This window comes from Heloderma suspectum, chromosome 2 (assembly GCF_057233095.1).
Source record: "Heloderma suspectum isolate Gila_16-S chromosome 2, 16-S_ref, whole genome shotgun sequence".
NCBI lineage: Eukaryota > Metazoa > Chordata > Lepidosauria > Squamata > Helodermatidae > Heloderma > Heloderma suspectum.
In genome coordinates, this window is record NC_139459.1 from 374,680,861 (window position 1) to 374,706,002 (window position 25,142).

The following is a 25,142-nucleotide window of genomic DNA, read 5'->3' on the forward strand; positions in this document are numbered from 1 at the left end:
TGGTTAGAGGTGGAAGAAAGGTAAGAGAAGTCGGGTCCTGATTGCTAGGTTTGCCAGTTGTTTTCTTCAGGAAAGGATACTGTGCCTTTAACCAGTACATGGCAGGGTAGAGATTCAACAGAGAAAGCTTCCCCATTGTTGCACCTCTGTGCTGAGGAGTATCGCTTGTTTTGCTTCTAACAGATGCAGGAGCCCCTGCCGTGTCCAAGGAGACCAAGAGAAGGTGCTGAAAAGTGGCAAAGAACAAGTGAAGAACTGCTGGTAGGCCCTTCTCTTACTACTGTGACTATGTATAATCCAGCCTCATATTTAAGCATGAGCCTGTTCACCACAGGTGACTAGGAATTGCATGTAGGCGACTACATGCTGCCTTGCAAGCTGGTGGAGCAAGGATGGAGCGCTGTGTCTCCTCTGTGCCCAGCATAGAAACCCAGCAGGCTGCTAGATGGTAGATGCTCCAACTGGAATGCGATCCCCAAGTGTTCCTCTGAAATTGATTTCAGCCAACAGGCTGAAAGAGATTCGACACCCCAATGTAAAATGTAGTTAAACTGTGGAGCTCATTGCCATGGGACATGGTGATGTCTGAAAATGCTATCAAAATTTATTGGAAGCAAGTGCTGTTTAAAAACTTTAATTGGATTTACTTCCAAGTAATGGGTGTCACGTTGGGGTGTGTTTCATTCTCCCTTTTTTATTTGCCCACAGAGGAAGACAGAAGCTGAGAGGGAAAACATTGTCCAGCAGTGGAAAGAACTTTGTGGGTTTCTGGACGATCAGAAACGGCACTTGTTAAAATGTCTGGAAGGGCTAGCCGGAGACATTGTCAGGCGACGAGAGGAGGGACCGTCTGGAGCTTCTGCAGAGATCCATGTGCCCTCTAAGAACAGGGGGCTGGATGACCAGCTCCGATTCCCTCCGGTGAGACTTGCCTAATCCATTTGTAAGATCAGGGGAGACCTTTCCCAGCAGTTAGTTGCCATGGAAATTCTACTCGGTGCAAATAAAAACAACATAGTATTTGTATTTTTGTACATTGTATAGTCACAATATATATTTGTTCGTTTGTTCAATTTATGAGTCGCACTACAGCAAAAGCTCTCAGGCTGACAAACATAAAAGCAAATATATGCCAAATTGGACCCTGTTAGCACCGAGTGGCTGCTATGGAGCATGACATGGATCAAATTCAGTTTGCAAACAAGCTAAATTTAACCCTTTTAGTGCTATGGAGCATTTTACCGCCAAATTTTGACAGCAAACCACCTATTATTGCTACTGCAACTACCATTATTTTTATTTGTATTATTATTATTACTACTACTACTGCTATTCAGAGTGTGGCCCACGGCGGTGCAGGGGGGGGATAATCCCAGGACCACCCACAGTTGCCCATCCCTGACTTATTTGGACAGATGCCAGGGTACAGTAACCTCATCTGTCTCAAAATAAAGATAATATTAAAAAAACTCATACCGTTAGGCAGAACGCCTTGAAAACTTTATTTTACTCTGGCCTTCCCCTAATGTGATCGCTGTTTTTATTGCTGATTTTGCTGTTGCTTGTTATTGCTGTTGCTGTTTTTATCCTTGTTTTTATTGTGTTTGTTTTTATCGCTTTTAATAGTGTATTGGTTTTATCTGTTTTATTGTTGTATACTGCCTTGGGAGAGCTTCTGCCTTGAAAGGCGGCCAAGAATAAATAAATAAAACAAATAAATGAGGGGGTCACCTGATTTTGCGCATCATTAAAAAGCAGCTCCTGACTTTTTTCTCAAGTCCTCCCTCTTTTCTATCCTCCTAGGTTGCTGCTGGCTCCAGAAGTAGGGAAGATGCTGTGTCCCCAGTGGTGCAAGACGGCTTTCTGGAGGTGGAGCTGAGACTTCGCCACTTCTCAGAGAGGAGGCCCATCCTGGATGAGGTGCTGAGCAGCTTCAGAGGTGAGCGGGAGCCTCACGGGTTTTCCTTTGGGTTGAGGTTGAGGGCCATCAACTCTCTAGTGATGCCATGGGCATGCGGGTCCGAGATATTGCAGGCAGTTGCTCCTTCCCATTAAACAAGCTCCTTCTTAGAATCCTAGGATTTTAGAGCTGAAAGCAGCTCAGAGATTGTCTAGTCCAACCCCCTGCTTACAGTACAAGATTATTATTATCCTAGACAGATGGCCATCCAGCCTCTGCTTAAATGCTTCCACTGAAGGAGAGCCACTTTTGCTTGCTTTGAAAGGAGCCCCTCACAGGCAGCCAACTCATTTTTTGCAGCAGGTTATCTTTGACCACCAGTTGGCAGAGACAGTGTTGTCTAGTGGTTAGCCTTTCTGAACCTCGAACCTTCTCAATGTTTTGGACTACAATTCCCAGCAATCCTGACCAGTGGCCATGCTGACTGGGGATGGTGGGAGTCAAAATCCAAGGCATCTAAAGAACAGACTTTTCAGGAAGGCTGGGTTAGCATGTCAGACTAAAGAACAGGGAATCCCTGCTTGGCCAAGAAACCCACTGGGCCACTTTGAGCCAGTCATTCTTTGTGCGCCTAACCTACCTTGCAGGGTTGTTCTTAGGATAAAATAGGTTGGAGGGTGGGGTCAGGATCCTTATCTACTGCCCTGAGGCCCTTACAGGTGTGGGATAAAAACTATTTAATTAAAAGAAATTGAATGCATTTCTTCCACATTTGACGTCCTGGATTCTCTCTTGTTTTCCCCTAACCTGTGTCTGTTTTAGAGTTGCTGCAGCTGGAGCTGAGGACGCTCACAGGTATGTCTCTGGCTCTGACGGGCCCAAGATCTGTTTCATCTCACATAAAATATCTTGGGAGGAGGAATATTCCCAGCTGATCCCCGTGATTCAGCTCTTGATGGAGAATGGGTCTGATGACAATCACATAGTTTAGGTGACCTGGTGCCTTCCAGATGTTTTGGACTAGAATTCCCACAATCCCTGACAACTGGCCATGCTGGGTGATGCTTACGGGAATTCTATTCGTTCATTCATTCATTTATAATGCTTTAATACTGCTTAATATTTTTTTAAATTCCTAAGTGGTGCACATTAACATGTATATATAATACAATATAAAATAATAATTAAAAGCTTTACAGCAAGAATGACAATTAAACAGGGCAATGGAATAATCCATTACAGGTCGGGGAAAGTCCATGTGAACAAGTTTGTTTTCAAGAGGCATTTGGAGCCTGCTATGGTCTCTCTCTCTCGAACCACATATGGGAGAGTGTTCCAGAGGGTGAGTGCCACCATGAGAAGGTCCCACTTATGTGCTGTTACCTGATGATGAGGCAATTCAGAATGACTCACACAGACAGCTAACAATAATAGGTGGTACATTTATTTACAGAGAGGGAAAGGGGAATAAAAGACATACAAGAACCAAAGTAACACTTGGAAACAGTGCTTCAAGGCAAAAATAACAAAATGTCCTAGACCTGCCATATGTACCTAAGCATGGGTCTTCAGATAGGACAGGGCAAATAGGACTCTCAAACCACGAGCCTTGGAGTTCAAAGCAAAGGCAAAACGGAGCCGAAGACAACGGGCAGCGGCACCCCCTGATTATATGCTCAAGCCCCTTACACCTCCAAGGAGATCTTTTTTAGCCAATCACAGGCTGGCTGGAACAACTTTCCCAGGCCTTGGGGAGGCGGGAGAGAGCTGGGATCGCTCAGTCCCATGAGGTGGGCCTGTTCTGACCTTGGGGCTAGAGACATCCTGAGATAACACACACACAGGTGGAGCATCATTATGTGCAGCCTCAGCCTTCCAAGATGGAGACTTACAGCCTACTAGGACACGGAAAGAAAATGGAGTTCTTAACAGATGGCGATGGAAGTTCTTCCGGAGGTCTTCCTCGGAAATCGAATCCATTCAAAGGGTTACAAGAGAAGTAATATTTTAAGAATGGAAGAGGTGATTTGAGAACAACTCTGCTACTAGTCGGCTGGCCACTTACGCGTTGTCAAAAACAAGGAAAGGCATCACAAAAAAACCGGACAAAAGATGACATAGAGTTGCGTAGAATTAGCTAATTAATTCCACCATCCTCCAGATTGGATGCAAATGAGGGCTTTCTTCGGTTATTCCTGCGGCTGTCTAGTCACATTCTGAGGTAGTTTTCTGCTATTAGCACTGTGCTTTACTGCTGCTAACAATATGCTTGTAAACACTGGGAAGGAGAAATGGGGTGCGACTTTTATTGTTCAGTACTCCCCCCCCCCCCCCCCGCAGCTTCTCCATTTCATCTCAAGTCACCACTCAAAGACTCCAGAACAACTCCTCTGTCTGGCTTGGGAGTGTTTCTTCCAAAACAAGGTGGAATGGAAACGATTGCAGGAGACGTGGTTCAGGTAGGGGGATTTCCTCATGCTACCGGGTGGGTGGCCAGCCTGAAGGCAGGATGCTCATGGAAACGGGGCCTCTTTCCCCAGTGTTCTGAACACCAGGCAGTGCCGGCGGCTGGTCTCTGAGGGCCCTTGAGCAAGACACCCTCATGGGCCCCTTCCCTCAGTGAGTCCTCCTGCTCACTGCCATGGTCACCAGCTGCTCTTGCTCCTCCCCCTCCCCCCCCCCCCATGACTCTCGCTTGCTTGCTTGCTTGCTTGGCGGGCAGGGAGCCAGGGGGCTGTGGCATCTCTGCTTCCCCTTCTCACCACTGCCGTTGTCTGGGCCAGAGACAGAGGCAGGTGAGCCAGCAGGTTGCCATGGTGAAAGGGGAGGAGCGACTCCAGGGGGCTCTTGTCAGTGGGCCCCTGCTGGGGTGCAGGCCCTCGGCAGGTGCCCACAACCCTGCCTACCCTCGCCGCCGTCCCTCATACCAGGCCCCCTCTCTCCTCCAGCGTTGCTACCTGAGGCTCACTGAGGGTGCTGTATTTCCAGGGCCTGCTGATGTTTGAGGACGTGGCTGTACGTTTCACGGAGGGAGAGTGGGCCCTCCTGGGTGGCCCTCAGAGAGCTCTCTACAGGGAAGTCATGCACGAGAACTACGAGAATACGACCTCGCTGGGTAAGGGGTTTGCTTTTCTACTTTTTCCATTGCTGGGGCAGATCTGGGTTTAAACAGTAGGGGCTCCGAAATCAGTGGGGCGGTGAATGCACCCTGGGTTTCAGCCAGGCCCAGTCAGAATTCTATAGGAGCTATCCAAGGTGCTGAACCCATTCTGGGAATAGGGTCCAGATAGCTCCTCGAGAGTCCTGACTGAAATACAGAGTAGGTTCACAGCCCCACCGTAATCAGAGCCACCAGCCTCCACCCATGGCTTCAAATGCTCAGATCTGCCACCATCGCATTCAGGTTGAACTAAAAAGCCCCAGAGTGGAATCACCTTGCTAGGTGATCTAAAGCAAGGTGCTCTCTGTCAGTGCCCCTCCCCACCCCCACACACTTTGAAATACGGATATAGTAACGGTGGCCTCCTTTACAGTGTCGGCGTAAGGCAGGGGAGTTGAACCTCAGGCCCACAGGTCAAACCCAGCACATCTAGGGTCCCCATCTGGTGCTCCAGAGTTCCCCAGATGGCCACACCCTCTTCCCTGTCCCCCTTCTAGCCCCCAATAATTTCCAGGTAATTCGCAGGTGCCCCCCCCCCCCCTCTAAAAGGCTGAAATGCCTCTCTGTTACTGGCAGGAAGAACTTCACCATATGCGGGTAGTTTTGGCTCCGCCCCCTTGACGCTGGATCTGCCGCCCACTGGAATCCCCCCCCCCCCCCCCGAGGGCTTCTCCAAGATGGAATTCTGCCCAAAATGGGGCTCAACACACCCTGGCCTAAGGCATGCCGAGACGTCCATTGGCATGAATGCATTGGACTGCAAAATTTGGTGGCCAAGGTTTGGAGCCCCTGAGGTTGCAGGAGTTGCTGCAATACCTCATATCCATCCAAGTGTGTACTTACTGTTCACACAGGAGCATCTCTCTTCGGCTCTATACTATCTCTAGTGTCGGAAGCGGTACACCTGTTGCTGGGGAACATGGGCAGGAGGGTGCTGTTGCACCCATGTCCTCCTTGTGGGTTTCCCATTGGGGCAGCTGGTTGGCCACTGTGTGGACTAGATGGACCCTTGGTCTGATCCAGCAGAGCTCTTCTTACGTTCTTATGTACTGCCCCACAAAAAAGGATATTCCGGAGTTGGAAAAGGTGCAGAAAAGGGCAATCCAAGCGATCCAGCTGCTGGAGCAACTCCCCTGTTAGGGAAGGTTACAACATCTGGGACTGTTTAGCTTAGAACAGAAGGTTTTGTGGCGAGCCTGCACTGATGTACTCTTGTCTTGCAGGACGAGAAAAGAGGCAGGTGCTTTGCAAGTTCCTCTTGTGATCTTACGTTTTTATGCTTTGTAACAAATCTACCGATCTGATAGTAACCGTAGACTCCTAAATGATCTGTGACTTGGTCCTCTTCTTGCCCGATTTCCCCTCCTGACCAGTTCTGGCCCTCGCCAAACCTGACGTGATCTCTCAGCTGGAAGAAATGGAGGAGCCGTGGGCGAAGGATCTACACAGTTCCAAGGAAAAAACGGAAAGTATGTTATTAAAATAGCATTCTTGCATGAGGGGGGAAAACAACAACAACCTGGGATTGGATCATGAACAGTGAAAGGTCTGCAGATGTGGTGCAACTATTAGAATCCTGGAATCATGAGGTTGGGTTTCCTCAGAGGTCATCTAGTCCAGCCCACTGTTCATTGCAGACAACACAGAGCTAGCGTGACCCCAACAGGTGGCTATGCAGATGGTTGCAATCTGGGGATAATAATCCTGACCTGCTTTGCAGGGTTGTTGTAAGGATTACAACAAGATAATCTCTACAACGTGCTTTGAGCCGAAGTGTTAATACATAGCGGCATTGCCCCCAATTCGCTGCTGGTTGATCACCAGTCAGTCATGTCTTCTAATTTCTCTCTCTTGATTGTTTTCAGCCATCCTAAATCCCAATGCGTTTTCTCATGTGGAAGGGGTTGGTGAGCGCTGGGTTGCGGATCTGTACCATTGGGAGGAGAAGAACTGCAGCAAGCACACAGGTGAGGAGAACCCTCGAAACGGCAAAGAGATTTTTTTGAATGCAGGGGGGCAGCTTGCGGCTGTCCAGATGTATTGGCCTACAACTCTCATTGTCCCTTACCATTGGCTCTGCTGGCTAAGGCTGATGGGAGTTGTAGGCCCAAACATCTGGAGAGCTCCAAGTTGCCCACCCCTGTTTAAAAGTCCTGTGGAACTGAGCGAACATAGCCACTTCAAAAATTGTAGCAGCACTGGAGAACCACTGAATAAATTAGACATTTTGCATTTTTACACAGAGGACTTTGACCTCCCATGATTTTTGGACTGAACTCCCCCTGGGGGTTTGTTCCCTCTCAGCGTTCTGCCTCCTCCCACCAGGCGTCAGTCCCATCAGATGATTGCTCAGTCTTCCCTCCAAGCCTTCTCAGGAGAAACATGAGAAGAGCCCTGCTGGATTGAACCAAGGGTGCACCTGGTCCAGCATCCAGGTGAACCAGATGCTTCTGGGACATCCACCAAGGCAAGGCTGAGATACCCATTTCTTGTTGTTTGTCACTCAGAACTTGGTATTTGGAGGTACAATGCTCCTGTACGTGGAAGTTTCATTTAGAAACTACAGTTGATAGATCTATCCTCCCCCATCATCTCTAACAATTCCCTCTAATTTCCGATGTTCAGACGTGTCTGCCTTTGCTTTTGTAGCCAAAAACGGTGCCACCCACGCGGGAGGTACAAAAAATCATGAGGGAAAAAAACCCAAGGGGGACGACGACGACACAAAATAGCCCATAGAGGAATGCTGACTTCTTCTCCTTCACATTTCTATGTCACCCAATAACCAAAGCTCTCTCAGCAGTTAACACCTTAAAAATACAATATAAATACAATACTAAGGGCAGGGCTTTCTAAATGGTAGCCCCACACCTTTGCAATCCCTCCCCAACCTATGGCCTGAAAATACTTTTATTTGGGCCTTCATTGGGTGCTGAAAAATCATTAGCTGTTGCTGCTGCTACTGGTGTGTGTTTCATTGAAATTTGTATGTTCCTGTTTTATAATATTGTAAGTCACCTTGTGAGAGCAGTGTGCTTTGACAGGTGGGTTAAAAACATCTCTTAGGGTGCAATCCTATGCAAGTTTAGACAGAAAAAAGTCCTAAAATTCCCAGCATGCCCTAGCCAGCAATACTGGCTGTGGCATGCTGGGATTTATAGGACTTTTTTCTGTCTAAACATGCATAGGATTGTGGCCTTAAATCAGTAAATAATAATGAATTTGAAATATTTGTTCAAAGTGTCTTAGGTCTGTGTGACTCACATATAGTCATATCTTTTTCTTATTGCAGGAGCTGCTGAGACTGCAAGCAAAAATGAGGAGAAGCTTGAACCAGAGGATTTTGAGCTGGTGAGGTCACACTGGACATTGCAGAGAAGTGCTGAAGAGGCAACACCCCAACTGCATGAAAAGGAGGAGGCCCCTGAGACTCAGCTAGGGTCAGAGAAGACACAGGGAAGCCAGCCTGGGGAGGTCGTGCAGGAATCAGTGTTTTTTGTGGGCATAGGCAAGAACACTGCAGATGCAGGGCAGGTGTCCCAAGAGGTGTGCTCCACGTGCGGAAAGGAGTTTAACAACCGAGCAAGTCTGGTTAGACATCAGAGAATCCACACTGGAGAGAAACCCCACACCTGCACGGATTGTGGGAAAAGCTTCAACAAGAGGTCCAACCTTATTACCCATCAGAGAATCCACACGGGAGAGAAGCCGTACAAGTGCACAGACTGCGGGAAGAGCTTCAGCTTGAGCTCCAGCCTTGTCAGACACCAGAGAATCCACACTGGGGAGAAGCCCTACCAGTGCATGGTCTGCGAAAGAAGCTTCAACCAGAAGCCCTCCCTCGTTGTGCACGAGAGAACCCACCGGCGAGAGAAGCCATACAAGTGTTCAGCGTGCGAAAAGAGCTACAGTCACATGACAAGCCTTATCGCCCACGAGAAGATCCACAGAGAGGAGAAGCCCTATAAATGCGGGGAGTGCGGGAAGAGGTTCAGCTTCAGCTCGCAGCTCATCACGCACCAGAGGATCCATGCGGAGGAGAAGCCGTACAAGTGCTCCGTCTGCGCACGGGGGTTCAGCCGGCCGTCAAGCCTCATAGTTCACGAGAGAATCCACACTGGGGAGAAGCCATACAAATGCGCGGACTGCGAGAAGAGCTTCCCTTCAAACTCGAGTTTGGTTAGGCATCAGCTCACCCACACAGAAGAGAAACCGCGCCCGTGCCCGGATTGCGGGAAAAGTGTTGCCCCGTCCTTGGGTCTCCCGAGGATCCATGCTGGGGGAAAACGGTCTCAGTGTGCAGAGTGCGAGAAATGTCTTGACTTGGGTTCAGATTGTGTTTTGGGAGCAATCCCTCCCCCAGGTCAGAAACGCTTTGGCGGACCAAATGGTGTCCAGCATTGTGACATTAAAACTGTCGATCCAACAGCGGTACAAACTGAGGGCAGTGCCTTCAGACCTGGCTCACAGCCTGTGCATTACCACATTAACTACATAGGATGGGAGTGAGAAAAGAGAGAGAGAGAGAGAGAGAGGTCGTCCTGGGCTCCATCGGACAGGATGTTCTCCTATTGAACTGAATGGGAAGTGTGCTAGACAGAGCTGTTGCCATTCATTTCAATGGCACTCCTGCAGGAGAACTTTCCAGTGGATTAGCCTGTAAACCAGGGGAGGGGAACTCTAGCTGCCACCATCCCTGGCCATTGGGCATTCTGGCTGTGGCTGATGGGAGTTGGAGTCCAACAACATATGTGGGGGCCCACAGGTTCTCCACCCCCCTTACTCTAAGGCTGCAATCCTGTTCACACTTACCTGGGAGTAAGTCCCACTGAACTCAGTAGCACTTACTTCTGACCAAACATGCGCGGATTTGTGCTTTAAATCTTCACTTTTGGACCTCTTGTAAGTCCTCGTGGGGGAGAAAAAGTCAGCATATATTTTGGAACTGGGCCTACTGTAGATTTAATTTTCAGGAAGCTTATCTTGGTGGATGGTGAAGTAGGGAAAATGCCTTCTCCGTGGAGCAATCAAGTGTGGTGGTCATCTCCGTTCTGGAAAGATTAAATGGACATCACATGACAATCCCTCTTGTTCTTCTGAAGAGAAACTGCAATCTTGCAATAAGATGAGGTTGAAGTAAGGATTTGAGCTGCCAAATTATCTATCTACACACACACGCACACACACACGTGTGTTATATAAAAATAAAATTCCGTTTGCATTCTGCAAGCATAGAAACACATTCCTGATTGCTACTGGGGGTACAATCCAACTAACATCCTAATTAGAGTAGCCCTATTGAAATGAATGGGATTTAAGTTAGTCATGATTAACTGAAGTTCCATTCATTTCAATGGGCCTACTTTAATTAGGACTTTAGTTGGATCCTGCCCTAAGAATCCACACACATATACACCCAGCCAACTCAGATGTACAAGGAGACAATGAAACTCCTGCATTCCAACAGTATTCCTTTTATTTCTGATGTCCAGGTGCCGAGTGCTGTTGTTTATGTATCCCAAATGGTACCACCCACACACAACAGTGAGGTGTCGTCAGATCTTGGGGAACTCCACATTTCAGAAGCATAAAAATATTTAGAAACCACCCCCTAAAGTTGGGGTGGGGGGAAGAACCCCCCCAAAAGAGTCTAAGGAAGACTAAACATGTCCAGTGGCCACAGAATGGTGACTCATTTGGGGGTGGGGAATGGGAAGTCAGGGGTGTGTGGAAAACTGGAATAGAGTGGCTGGAATTCTGAACACGGAGCACTGCAGCATCTTGTTGCAGCCCCTGTCCCATATGCAGCCTTGCTTGGTCTGTGGTGGTGGGTTGCCCTCCATTTTGAGCAGTGGAGGCTGGTGGCTCTGGTGTCAGTGGGGCTGTGATTCCGCTCCAGGTGTCAGAACTCTGAAGGAGCTATCCGAGGTGCTCCGAACCTTGGATCGCTCCTTGAAAGCTCTGACTGGTTCTGTCTCAGAGTTGATTCACTGCCCCACTGACATCAGAGCCACCAGCCTCCACTGGTTATGAAGCAGACTGTTTACAGCCTTTTTTTCAGGTCTAGATGTCAATGTGTCTTTTTCTCAGTCTTCTCCAGTCACCAGCATGACCTGACGTTTTAGGTGTGGAAAGTGTTTTTCTGCTGCACAGTCTGACTCTGTACAGCCACTTTCCAGCCCACCAATATACATGGCCCTTTCCAAAGGCATATAAGCAGCAAAGAGAGGTCTCTGCCTTGAGGAACCTCAGTCTTACCTTTGGACAACAGGGAGCCCTCTAGGGTGCCAGATGCAAAAGTGGGCAGAGCTCCTGCATCTTTAGTAGTTGCGTCAAAGAGGGGGTTCTGGCAGATGTAGCTTGCCTGACAGGCCACGCTGAAATTCCTTCTTTGACACGGCAGGTGAATTCGCCAGAGCCCCGAGCTCCTTTGCATTGGGCTGCCTAGAGCTGTTGGGGGAGGAGAGACGAGAGGGCCAGGCAACAAGGGCATGAATGGAAGACGAGGGTGGACCCTCCAGCCTCGCAGGCCTCAGGGCCCAAGCTGGCCCTCTGCGGCTGGCCAGATAGCCACGCCCCTTCTGGCTCCCCCCATCCCCCCATCGATTTGGTGGCTTCCCCGCCCTTGTGTGTGTGTCCCCCCGCTGCCCAATTCTAAAAAGTTGGAATGCCTCTCCTAAGGCTTAGTTACTGCAGTAAGAGCTTTAAGATTAAATATTCTGGTATCTTAGCCCTGCCCTGTTTTAATATGATTTCATATTATTATTGTTTCGATCTCGAGATAGGCGGGGCTGGAACTGTAAAGGGTTTTAAAGGTCAAACCCAACACCTTGAATTTGGCCCAGAAAACAACTGGAAGCCATCCTTTCTACTAATTTTATTTTTTTTAAGCCTTTTATAGCCGGGGGCAGCTGGCCGAGTGTGTACATAGTTGCAGATGCGCACTTAATTATTGTTTACTGTAAAATATATATATGTGCTTTTCTATGATAAGAGTGCTTATCCTCCCCACAAAAATGTACCTAAAGTCAGGGCAGCAGAAGCAAACTCCATTTTATTCCTGCAGTCATGATGTCGCTATTGTTTTACAGTGAGTTTAAAATGCAGAACCGTACATGCTCAGTGTATTGGTTTTTTTCAGGGTTGGTAGGGTTTTAAAATTTATTTTGTTACATTTATATCCTGCCTTCCTCTTGCAAGGATCCCAAGGCAGCTTATGTGGTTCTCCTCCTCCTCCATTTTCATCCTCACAACAACCCTGTGAGGTAGGTTAGGCCAAGAGTCAGGGACTGGCTCAAAGTCACCCAGTGAGCTTCATGACCAAGTGGGAACTAGAACCCAAGTCTCCACCGTCCAATCTCTAACCAGTACACCACACTGGCTCTCTGGCTTTTTGTTTTTGTTTTAATATATCAAGCATGGAGACAAAGTTGTTGTTGGGGGTGGGGTGGGGGTTGAAGAAGAGAATTGTTAGTTGTGTGTTTCATACCTGAAGAAATTTACGTGGTCCAAGCCCCACTGCCTTAAGAGCATTACATCCACGGTCTAAATTTACCTAGTTGCTCCACTGAATAGACAGAACGAGTCAGGAAAGGCTTGGGGCCAAAGAGCTGGAAGCAGGCTTTAGTGTGACACAGAACTCTTCTGCAAGATTGGATGTTCACAGCACCAAACGGGGAGGGAAAGAAACAGTACATAGCTAGCTGGATTTCAGTACAATTTTGTTCAGGGTTATTGGAAGTGAAGAAGTCGAAAGGTCATTAATTAGTGCGTGTTCCTTTGGGCTTTTCCAGAGACGAACACATCTCCGCTGCTTTCTTTTGTGCATCATTCCCTTATGTCCAATGTTCAGGTGGTGAGTGCCGATGCTTACATAGCCAAAATGGCACCATCCACGCACAAGAGAGAGGTATCAGCAGGCTTGGGGGAGCCCCAAGGTTTGCAGAATACAACAAATCTTGAGGGAAAAACCCTAAGGGGGTAACCCCCCAAAACAGCCCAGAGAGCCACGTAATGCTATCTGAATGTTGGGGAAAGTAACAGAAAATTGGGAGTGGTGTGGAATGCAGCGGTCGACACTGCAACTTTTTGTTTCAAACATCACTTGTTAGAGATTGGATATGAACAGAAAAGGAGAGTGTGAACGGAACAGCTCTGATTTAAGCCTCAGGCATGGGCAACACTTCCTTACTTGGGAGTAAGAGTAGGGCTTGCTTCCAAGGAAGCCTGGATAGCATCTGGCTACACGATCTTATGCCTGGCTTTACCTGGGAGAAAACTCCATTGAACTCAATGGGGGCCTACATGCTGACTAAACTTCCATTGGTCTGGGCTGCAAGCATACCACCCTGAAAGTACGCCCTGCTCCCAAAAGAAATAATCAGCAAGACTTCCTTTGGAGGAAGCATGGCTTACATCAGACTGTAAAGAAGTCTTTTGTTTTTAAATGAAATGAGTGCATGTTTGTAGGTAGCAGATCTGTTGCCCAGAAAGCCCTCCTGAGGTGGGTTTCTTACCCAATAAAATCCTATAAGACTAAAATCCTAGAACAATGATAAAACTGCCAAAACTGATAAACCCAACAAACCCCAGCAGCAAAACATTTAGCCTGGATGGCAATAGAAGCTCAAACACAATTGTCTGGTGTATTGTGCTATAGTGGTTAGAGTGCTGGACGGGGTCCAGGGAGATCTGGGTTCTAGTCCCCAGTCAGCCCTGAAGCTGACTGGGTGACTTTGGGCCTGTTGCTGACTCTCAGCCTGACCTACCTCACAGGGTTATTCTGAGGATAAAATGGAGAGGAGGAGACCATGTAAGCCATCTTGGGTTCCTTGCAAGGGGAAAAAAGGCAGGATATAAATGCAGTAATAAATAAATTGAAACCAATAATTTGCAGCTAAAAATGAGTGCAACAGCACCCTCCCACCCATGTTCCCCAGCAACTGGTACATATACTGTAGGCTTACTGCTTCTGTTACTGGGCGAACTTAGCAGTAATGGAATAAGAGAGGAGGTCCTCTTCTGGATCAATGACTGATTAAAGAGTAGAAAGCTGAGAGTGGGAAGAAATGGGCAATTTTCCCAGTGGAGGGCCGGCAACAGTGGGGTCCCAGTCCAGAGGGATCGTTTTGGGACTAGGGATGTCAAGAGAAATCCGCAACGGAGTCCCAGGAGATTTAGAACATCGGGGAGGCCTGCCGGATCAGACCACGGGCCCATCTAGTCCGGCATTCTGTTCAGACCGCGGCCACCAGCCGCCCACGGAAGCCCACTAGCGGGACACGAGTACAACAGCACCCCCCCGCCCGCGTGCCCCAGCGGCTGGGGCCCGGCGGCACACGGCCTCCGGGGCCGGAGGGAGCACGTGGCCACGAGGGCCAGCGGCTTTGTCTTTCCTCCGCTCCCGGCCCCAGCGGGCTTGCCGCCGGCCGCCCGGCTCCCGCCTCGCTCTGCGCCCGCCAGAGGGCTCCCGAGGTGGCCCAGAGAGCCCGAGGAGGCGGCGGCGGCGGCGCCCCCGGCCCCCTCTCGCGCTCGCTGACGGGGCCGGCTTTCCCGGGGCTGCACGGCGGGGAGGACGGGCGCGTGGACGAGCAGCGGCCGGAGCCTCCCCTCGGACGCGGTTTGCCGCGCTCGCATCGAGACCCGCGGCTTCCCCCCGCGCCCGCGCCGCTGCCCCCCGCGCCGAGGCCGAGGGCTGTGCGCTGTCGGCGAGCGCCCGGGCTCCGGCGCGGGCTGCCTCCTCCGGGCGCGGGAAGAGCTCCTCTGCGGCCGCTGAGCCGCGCGGCCTCCTCCCGAGCCCTCTCCGCCGAGCCGCGCGGCCCGCCCAGCCGCGTCGGCGAGCCCGGAGCCCCCCGTCCCCCGCCCGCATCACGCAGCCTGGAGGAATGGCGGCCCCGGGACCTGCCCGGGTGAGTGAGCGCCGGGCCCGTCATCCGGGGGGGCGCTTGCCGAGGGCCCGCACAGCCCCCTGCGCTCGCGCCGCCTCCTCGCCGTGGCCGCCTGCTTGCTCCCCCGCCTCTCGCTCTGGCCCCGGCCAGCGGGCGGCGAGAAGGAGGAGCCGCAGACGCCACGGGCGACTCGCCCGGCCGCTCTCCGGCCGCCGAGCGAGCAAGGGGCGGGGGGGGGAGCAAGGGCGATGGCGGTGAGAAGGTGGGTTCACTGGGGGAGGGGGACCGTGGAGGGCGTCTTCTCCAAAGCAATCCCCCCCGCCCCCAAACTGGAGGTAGCACCGCATGTTATATCTGCCGTTCTTTTCCATACGTGGTCCTTCCAGAATGGTTGGACGACAACTCCCCATCATTCCCAGCCAGCATGGTCAGTGGCTCTCTCTGCTTGGTTCTGTTGTTGTTGTTGTTGTTCAGTCGTTCAGTCGTGTCCGACTCTTCGTGACCCCATGGACCATAGCACGCCAGGCCTTCCTGTCCTGCGCTCTCTCCCGGAGCGTGCTCAAGTTCATATTCATTGCATCCGTGATGCTATCTAGCCATCTCATCCTCTGCCGTCCCCTTCTCCTTTTGCCTTCAGTCTTTCCCAGCATCAGGGTCTTTTCCAGGGAGTTTTCTCTTCGCATTAGGTGGCCAAAATATTGGAGCTTCAGCTTCATTATCTGTCCTTCCAATGAGCACTCAGGGTTGATTTCCTTTAGGATGGACTGATTTGACCTCCTTGCAGTCCAGGGGACTCGTAAGAGTCTTCTCCAGCACCACAGTTCGAAAGCATCAATTCTTCGGCGCTCAGCCTTCCTTATAGTCCAGCTCTCACAGCCATACATTACTACTGGGAAAACCATAGCTTTGATTAGACGGACCTTTGTCGGCAAGGTGATGTCTCTGCTTCTTACCATGCTGTCTAGGTTGGCCATAGCTTTCCTCCCAAGGAGCAAGCGTCTTTTAATTTCATGGCTACAGTCACCGTCTGCGGTGATCTTGGAACCCAAGAAAGTAAAATCTGTCACTGCTTCCATTTCTTCCCCTTCTATATGCCAGGAAGTGATGGGGCCAGATGCCATGATCTTAGTTTTTTTAATGTTGAGTTTCAAACCAGCTTTTGCACTCTCCTCTTTCACCCTCAACAAGAGGCTCTTTAGATCCTCTTCGCTTTCTGCCATTAGGGTGGTATCGTCTGCATATCGGAGGTTGTTGATAATTCTCCCAGCAATCTTAATTCCGACCTCTGATTCATCCAACCCGGCATTTCTCATGATGTACTCTGCATATAAGTTAAATAAGCAGGGTGACAATATGCAGCCTTGTCGTACTCCTTTCCCAATTTTGAACCAATCGGTTGTTCCATGTCTGGTTCTGACTGTTGCTTCTTGACCCTCGTACAGGTTTCTCAGGAGACAGGTAAGGTGGTCTGGTACTCCCATCACTTTAAGAATTTGCCACAGTTTGTTGTGATCCACACAATCAAAGGCTTTAGCGTAGTCAATGAAGCAGAAATAGACGTTTTTCTGGAATTCTCTTGCTTTCTCCATGATGCAGCGAATGTTGGCGATTTGATCTCTAGTTCCTCTGCCTCTTCGAAACCCAGCTTGTACTTCCGGTAGTTCTCGGTTCACATACTGCTGAAGCCTAGCTTGTAGGATTTTGAGCATCACCTTGCTGGCATGTGAAATGAGCGCAATTGTGCGGTAGTTTGAACACTCTTTGGCGTTGCCCTTCTTTGGAATTGGAATGTAAACTGACCTTTTCCAGTCTTGTGGCCACTGTTGAGTGTTCCAGATTTGTTGGCATATTGAATGCAGCACTTTAACAGCATCATCTTTTAGGATTTTAAATAGCTCGGCTGGAATACTGTCATCTCCGCTAGCTTTGTTGTTACTAATGCTTCCTAAGGCCCACTTGACTTCACTCTCGAGGATGTCCGGCTCAAGTTCAGTGACCGCACTATCATGGCTATCAGGGACATTCAGATCTTTCCTGTATAGTTCTTCTGTGTATTCTTGCCACCTCTTCTTAATCTCATCTGCTTCTGTTAGGTCCCTGCCTTCTTTGTCCTTGATCATGCCCGTCTTTGCACAAAACGTTCCCTTGAGATCTCCAATTTTCTTGAAGAGATCTCTAGTCTTTCCCATTCTGTTGTTTTCCTCGATTTCTTTGCATTGTTCATTTCAGAAGGCCTTCTTGTCTCTCCTTGCTATTCTCTGGAACTCTGCATTCAGTTGGGTATATCTTCCCCTTTCTCCCTTGCTTTTCGCTTCCCTTCTTTCCTCAGCTACTTGTAAAGCCTCATCAGACAGCCACTTGGCTTTCTTGCATTTCTTTTTCTTTGGGATGGATTTCGTTGCTGCCTCCTGAACAATGTTACGGACCTCCGTCCATAGTTCCTCAGGCACTCTGTCTATCAGGTCTAATCCCTGAAATCTATTCCTCACCTCCACTGTATATTCATCAGGGATATGATTGAGGTCATACCTGAATGGTTTAGTGGTTTTCCCAACGTTCTTCAATTTAAGACGAAATTTTGCAAGAAGCAGCTCATGATCTGAGCCACAGTCAGCTCCAGGTCTTGTTTTTACTGACTGTATGGAGCTTCTCCATCGTTGGCTGCAAAGGACATAATCAATCTGATTTCGATATTGACCATCTGGTGACGTCCATGTGTAGAGTCGCCTCTTGTGCTGTTGGAAAAGAGTGTTTGCTATGATCAGCATGTTCTCTTGGCAAAACTCGATTAGCTTTTGTCCTGCTTCATTTTGTACACCAAGGCCATGCCTGCCTGTTATCCCGGTGATTTCTTACTTCCTACTTTAGCATTCCAATCCCCTATGATGAAGAGGACATCTTTTTTTGGTGTTAGTTCTAGAAGGTGTTGTAGGTCTTCATAGAACCGATCAACCTCAGCTTCTTCGGCCTCAGTGGTTGGGGCATAGACTTGAATTACTGTGATGTTGAATGGTTTGCCTTGGATTCGTACTGAGATCATTCTATCATTTTTAAGATTGTACCCCAATACTGCTTTTCCCACCCTTTTGTTGACTATGAGTGCTACTCCATTTCTTCTAAGGGATTCTTGCCCACAATAGTAGATATGATGGTCACCTGAATTAAATTCGCCCATGCCTGTCCATTTTAGTTCGCTGATTCCCAAGATGTCGATGTTCAATCTTGCCATCTCATGTTTGACCACCTCCAGCTTACCTTGATTCATTGATCTGACATTCCAGGTTCCTAAACAATATTGTTCTTTACAGCATCGGACTTTCTTTTCACCACCAGACACATCCACAGCTGAGTGTCCTTTCGGGTTTGGCCCAGCCGCTTCACTCTTTCTGGCGCTACTTGGAAATACCCTCTGCTCTTCCCCAGTAGCATATTGGACACCTTCCGACCTGAGGGGCTCATCTTCCGGCATCATCTCTTTTAGCCTTGTGATACGTTCCATGGGGTTTTCTTGGCAAGAATACTGGAGTGGGTTGCCATTTCCTTCTCCAATGGACCACATTTTGTCAGAACTCTCTGCCATGACCTGTCCGTCTTGGGTGGCCCTGCACGGCATAGCTTATGGCTTCACTGAGTTACGCAAGCCCCTTCGCCACAACAAGGCAGTGATCCATGAAGGGGCTTGGTTCTGTAATAACCAGTAATTTTATTTACTTACTGACTGACTGACTTACTGACTTAACAATGTTTATATACCGCTCCACATCAAAGGTTTCAGAGCGGTGAACAAGATAAACGTTTTTTGAAATTTATAATTTTTTATTATGCAGCATATTGTAAACGTATTTATTTATTTACTTACAATGTGTATATACCTCTCTACATCAAAGGTTTCGGAGCAGTGAACAACAAGATAGTTTTTTTTTTAATTTATAAATTTTTATTATACAACAGATGATAAAGTCATCACATAAAAATATAAATACAATGCACACTCACAAAAAATAATTGAATTTCAGCTTTGGAATTTAAAGATATTCTATGGTACCAACAAATTCAATAAACTAAATCCCTCCAAAAGGACTTTTGGGCCTCTGGGGGCGTGTGTTCAGGATTGGAATGGCGGAAAATTCCGCCACGGATTTCAGTGAGGCTGAATGCACTGGCATTCAGCCCCCTGAAACCCGTGGTGGAATGCCCCCCCCCGCGGAATCCCCCCCAGGACGAAGCTTACCTGGGGCGGATGTTCCAGCGGTGGTGGCTCCAGCGGTGGCAGCTGGTCTCTTGGCCAGCTGCTGCGGACTCAAATGGTGGCCGCTGTAGCGGCCGCCATTTGTGTCCAGCCAGGCTGCTGTGATAGGCTACGTAAGTATTTTTTAAAAACCCACAGCGTACGCAAATGGCGACGGCTACGGCTGCCACCGTTTGCGTTCCCTTTTTTTCGCTGTTTTAGCCTACGTAAATATTACGGTGAAAAAAAGGGGAACACAAATAGCATAGTGGGCGTTATTTGCGTTCCCCTTTTTTTCGCCGTAATAGCTTATGTAAATATTTACGTAGGCTAAAACAGCGAAAAGAAGGGAATGCAAATGGTGGCCGCCGTAGCTGCTGTCATTTGCGTACGCTGTTTTTTTTTTTTCCGGAAGACTGCCCAGTGGCCGGATGTCCGGCTGCGGGCGGCCCTGGCCAGCGGCTCTGCGGAATCTCTGTGGAGCCAGCCGGATTAGGATTTTGGGGGGAGGTGCAGAGTGCCTCCCCCCCACTGCAAATCACTCCGTCGAAAAGGTAAGTGACTTTCGTACATCCCTAGTTCAGGAACACCTCTTTTCACAAACACAAAGACGGGAGACCAAGCAGTCCCTTTTGCTAATTCCTCGAAGAAGTCTGCTATGTTGCGTCAGATGGCCTGCCACAGCTATTTGCCAAATCTTGGATAGTCAAGCTTGTAAAGTGAAACCTGCAGTTGACTTTCAATGCTGAGTAATGTCTAAATGGGCCGCTGCTAACAAGTTTAACAAGCCCTTATACATTATTTTTCTACCAATATTGTCATAAATGGACAATAAAGCAAGTAGTGGGTCAGGACTAACAGGTTGAGATATAATGTCTCAAACAAGATAAAAGAATAAAACACCATATTAAAACAAAGCATTTCAAAAGAAACAGATTCTGAATTTAATAACCACAGCTGGTCACTCAAGGAAGGCCTCTTGAAATAACAATGTCTTCAGGAGGATAATGGTCCTGGTGGTTCCACATGGACCTGTGGTCTGATTGGAGTCCACCCAGAAGAGCCTTCAGTGTGGTGGCTCCTTTTCTGTGCAACTCCCTGCCTCTGGGGATCAGGCAGGCGCCAACACTGTGTTGCTTCTGGCACCTCCTGAAAACAGCTATGTACCAGGAAGCAGTCCTTGAATGACAAGCCACAGTTTTTAATGGCATTCTGTTTTTAAAAATGTTAATATGGTGTTTTAATATTTTATCTTTTTTACTGTTGTACTTCTTGTGTTCTCCCCTCCAGAATCTGTTTTGGATGGAAAGCGGTAAACATATGTTGTAAATAAATTAAATAATAAAGTGATTGGATTAGAAACTGGAGTTGATTTGATTCTGTGGCCTGGCTTGAAAATTGGGCCTCACCTATGTATGGGACTGTTTGGCAAACATGCTAACCAGGTTGTCAAAGAGTTTAAAGGAAGCTCTAAAACGGCCCTATCCTCCTCCAAATAGAAAACCCGTGAGTCTGTCTCTTCCTGTGGGCAGGACATGAGGGGAAGAGTGGCGGCACAGCTGTAGTGGAAAGTAGGCGAAAGGGGAGTTTTGCAGCCTGATCTACCTTGCAGGGTGGAGGGGCAGGCAGACCAGTTTGTCCCATATGATGGGAGTTGTAGTCCAACACATCTGGAGGACAGATGGCTGCAATGTGATTTCCCCTTGGCAGTATTTTGGGTCATTTTTATCAAGAAAAGTTTGATAAACTTTTTTTTTTTTTTAATCCAGAAAGGGTTTTTTGTTGATTAAGGTCCAAAAAGTTCTTCTGTCCAGGACATTCCAAAAGGAGGGCCTGGACTCAGTGTCAGCTACAAGTTTTATTCTAGTTATTTCCCTGCTTTTCCTCCAAGCAGCCCAAGGTTGCTTATGTGATCCTCCTCCTTCTCTTCTCCATTTTATTCACACAACAACCCTATGAGGTAGGCTAGGCTGAGTGTTAGCGACTCACCCAAAATCACCCAGTGAGCTTCAGGGCTGAGTGAAAGAAGGTCTCCACTGTCATCGCTCAGAGAAGGCAGGTGAGCGGGCCAGTGACAGCAAGAAGGATGAGCATTTTGGCATTGTGCCCCCTGCAGGAGTGTGGGCCTTGACAGGTGCCCACTTATCCCTACCCCGACATGCCCTGGCCAGACTGCAGCTGTATTTGCAGCAGCTGGCATCCCGGGAGGCGCTACAGTCAGCCGTCTCTCAGGATGGCGATTCCCTTACAGGGATCCCCAATGCGGTGCCCACAAGAACTTCCAGTGGTGCCTGCACAACTCTTCACTCCCTGCCCTCTTCAAAAAACATTGAAATAAAAAATTGAAAACATTAGGACTCCAGGTTCTTCTTCCTGTTCCTGAACCTGCCACTGATTAACTGTTCAGCAGACAAGAAGAGAAAGCAAGGGAAACGGGCGGAGTGAAGAGAAAGAGCAAGGTGGGAGGCTAGGCAGGGAAGAAACAGAGAGGTAAAGTGGGCAAATGTGTCCAGCACCTTAGATAGCTCCTTCAGAGTTCTGGCTGGTTCTAACTAAAACCCAGAATGGATTCATAGCCCCACCGAAATTGGAGCCACCAGCCTTGGCTGTCATAGAGAATCATAGCGTTGGAAGGCACCTTAAAAGGTCACCTAGTCGAATCCCTTCCCAATGCAGGAAAATGGCTGCTACAACATCCCAGATAAGCGAGCCATCTGGCCTCTGCTTAAAAACCTCTAAAAAAGGAGAATGAATTGCTTTTCCAAGGCTACCTCTGTGTGTGTATATATGCTACACTCTCCCAAAACTCTGTCACACTTTAGTGTGACCAACAAACCCAGGACAGGGCTATGCCGATAGGAACATCATTGATTCTTAAATGGCTGTTGTCATCATGAGCAGGGAACAGATTTAACACACGCCCTAATGGTGTCCTCAAATGCACCCCTTTACTTTCACCTGTATAAGTGAATAGCTGTGTTTTATTCTTATGGAGATGTAAAAATCTGATTCATTGCACTGAGACTTGGCATCTAGGTGCCCAGGAAAGAGAGCTGAAACTTGAAGATTACTAATCAATATTTGTGTACACACTAACAATTTTTTTTTTAAAAAAAGCATCCCCAATATCTCCCCCAGTAGCAAATCAGAGACAATTTGTCCAGGGCAAGTACTGGAAAATAGACTTTCCTTCCTATAAAGCAAGTGAGTGATTGGTGCTGGTCATGACTATGGAAATGGATGATCGGTGCTGATCATGAATGACAATTTGGGAAAGGATTGGAACTTTTCATCCTTCTCCCTCCCCTTGAACCTGAATATTAATTTTTTCCCCCTAAAGTAATGCTTCCCTCCGGAGAAAATGTGACTGTTCAGAGATGGAAGAAAGGTAAGAGAAGTCAGGTCCTGATTGCTAGGTTTGCCAGTTGTTTTCTTCTGGAAGGGATACTGTGCCTTTAACCAGTACATGGCAGGGCAGAGATTCAACAGAGAAAGCTTCCCCATTGTTGCACCTCTGTACTGAGGAGTATCGTTTGTTTCGCTTCTAACAGATGCAGGAGCCCCTGTCGTGTCCAAGGAGACCAAGAGAAGGTGCTGAAAAGTGGCAAAGAACAAGTGAGGAACTGCTGGTAGGCCTTCCTCTTACTACTGTGACTATGTATAATCCAGCCTCATATTTAAGCATGAGCCTGATCACCACAGGTGACTAGGAATTGCATGTAGGCGACTACATGCTGCTTTGGAAGCTGGCGGAGCAAGGATGGAGCGCTGTGTCTCTTCCGTGCCCAGCATAGAAACCCAGCAGGTTGCTAGATGATAGAAGCTCAAATGCAACCCCCAAGAGTTCCTCTGAAATTGAATTCACAGATTCGACACCCCAATGTAAAATGTAGTTGAACTGTGGAACTCATTGCCACAGGGCATGGTGATGTCTGAAAATGCTATCAAAGTTTATTGGAAGCAAGTGCTGTTTAAAAAAATTAATTGGATTTACTTCCAAGTAATGGGTGTCACAGATACTGAAGCTGAAGCTCAAATATTTTGGCCACCTAATGCGAAGAGAAAACTCCCTGGAAAAGACCCTGATGCTGGGAAAGATTGAAGGCAAAAGGAGAAGGGGACGGCAGAGGATGAGATGGCTAGATAGCATCACCGATGCAATGAATATGGACTTGAGCACACTCCGGGAGAGAGCGGAGGACAGGAAGGCCTGGTGTGCTATGGTCCATGGGGTCACGAAGAGTCGGACACGACTGATGGGTGTCACGTTGGGGTGCGTTTCATTCTCCGTTTTTTATTTGCCCACAGAGGAAGACAGAAGCCGAGAGGGAAAACATTGTCCAGCAGTGGAAAGAACTTGGTGGGTTTCTGGAAGATCAGAAACGGCACTTGTTAAAATGTCTGGAAGAGCTAGCCGGAGACATTGTTAGGCGACGAGAGGAGGGACTGTCTGGAGCTTCTCCAGAGATCCATGTGCCCTCCAAGAACAGAGGGTTGAACAACCAGCTCCGATTCCCACAGGTGAGACTTGTCTAATCCAATTGTAAGATCAGGGGAGGCCTTTCCCAGCAGTTAGTTGCCCATGGAAATAAATTTCCCTGTGCAAATAAAAACAACATAGTATTTGTATATTTGTACATTGTATAGTTACAATGTATATTTGTTTATTCAATTTGTGAGTTTCCCTACAGCCGAAGCTCGCAGGCTGACAAACATTATAAAAACAAATTGTAAGCTAAATTGGACCCTTTTAGCACCGTGGCTGCTATGGAGCTGACAAGGATCAAATTCAGTTTGCAAACAAGTTAAATTTAACCCTTTTAGTGCTACCAAATTTTGGCAGCAAAACACCTGTTGTTGTTGTTGTTGTTGTTATTATTATTAATATTATTATTTTTCCGAGTATGGCACATGGGGTGGGGGGATGATCCCAGAACCACCCAGAGTTGCCCATCCCTAACTTATTTGGACAGATACTAGAGTATGATAACCTCATCTGTCTCAGGATGAAGAGGAACCTAATATTAAAAAAGCACCATATCGTTAGGCAGGAGTCCTTGAAAACGTATTATTTTACTCTGGCCTTCTCCTGATGTGATGTTGTTGCTGTTTTTATTGCTGGCTTTGTTGTGTGTTTTTATTTATATTGCTGTTTTTATTGCTGGTTTTGTTGTTGGTTTTTATTTTTATTGCTGTTTTTATTGTGCTCCTACTGTTTTATTGTCTTTAATATTGTATTGGTTTTATCTGTTTTATTGTTGTACGCCGCCTTGGGAGAGCTTTTGTCCTGAAAGGAGGCTGTGGCGGAGGCGCCTCATGGTTTTATTTGTGCAAACACAGTGTTAAAGGTTTATAGCTTCTCCATATGTTGAAGGTTGTCTGGTGTGTGTGTGAGAATGTATGGAAGGGGTGTGAGTGGCTAGTGCCTGGGGCCAGGTGACTGGTCAGTGAGAATGCTGAATGGAGGGGGAGTTAGGGTGAGTTAGGGAGCAACCCTATGCATGTTTAGACAGAAGAAAGTGCTACAACTCCCAGCATTCCCTAGCCAGCATGGCTTGCTGGAGGATACTGGGAATTGTAGGACTTTTTTCTGTCTAAACATGCATAGGGTTGCAGCCTTAGAATGAGTTAAGAGGGGCAGTTTGAAGACAGAAGAGGGATGAGAAGGAAGAGAGGGATTTGGTCTCTTAGATAAAACATCTCCTGAGGATAGGGAGAGGTGGTTAGTAGTTTTAGGCTTTAGTTTAGCATAGGCTAGGGTAAGAGAAATCTTTTAAAGTTCAGTCTGTATAATAATATAAATACATTATTTTGATTCTTTTACATCGAATCTGTACTGAAGTCTTCATCACGCTATTTATACTTAACTAGGGAGAAGTTTAAAAAGGGCACAACTCACACTCACACACAACTTTCACACACACACACACACAGAAAAAAAGGAGGATAAGAAAGGTGGTTAAAGGC

General features: G+C 48.0%; 1 protein-coding gene across 1 annotated transcript in view; it reads left to right on the forward strand.

Annotated features, from left to right (window-relative positions):
* LOC146356194 (uncharacterized) overlaps positions 1-25,142 on the forward strand; it is a 49,093-nt gene that overhangs the window by 4,925 nt on the left and 19,026 nt on the right. The window contains exons 2-13 of the mRNA XM_084830036.1: positions 184-261; positions 709-921; positions 1,804-1,939; positions 2,723-2,755; positions 4,241-4,359; positions 4,889-5,015; positions 6,434-6,529; positions 6,926-7,027; positions 8,353-9,491; positions 14,301-14,968; positions 22,727-22,790; positions 23,484-23,696. Of these exons, the coding sequence (XP_084686162.1) occupies positions 184-261; positions 709-921; positions 1,804-1,939; positions 2,723-2,755; positions 4,241-4,359; positions 4,889-5,015; positions 6,434-6,529; positions 6,926-7,027; positions 8,353-9,491; positions 14,301-14,968; positions 22,727-22,790; positions 23,484-23,696 (2,988 nt within the window). The remainder of the gene's footprint in view (positions 1-183; positions 262-708; positions 922-1,803; positions 1,940-2,722; positions 2,756-4,240; positions 4,360-4,888; positions 5,016-6,433; positions 6,530-6,925; positions 7,028-8,352; positions 9,492-14,300; positions 14,969-22,726; positions 22,791-23,483; positions 23,697-25,142) is intronic.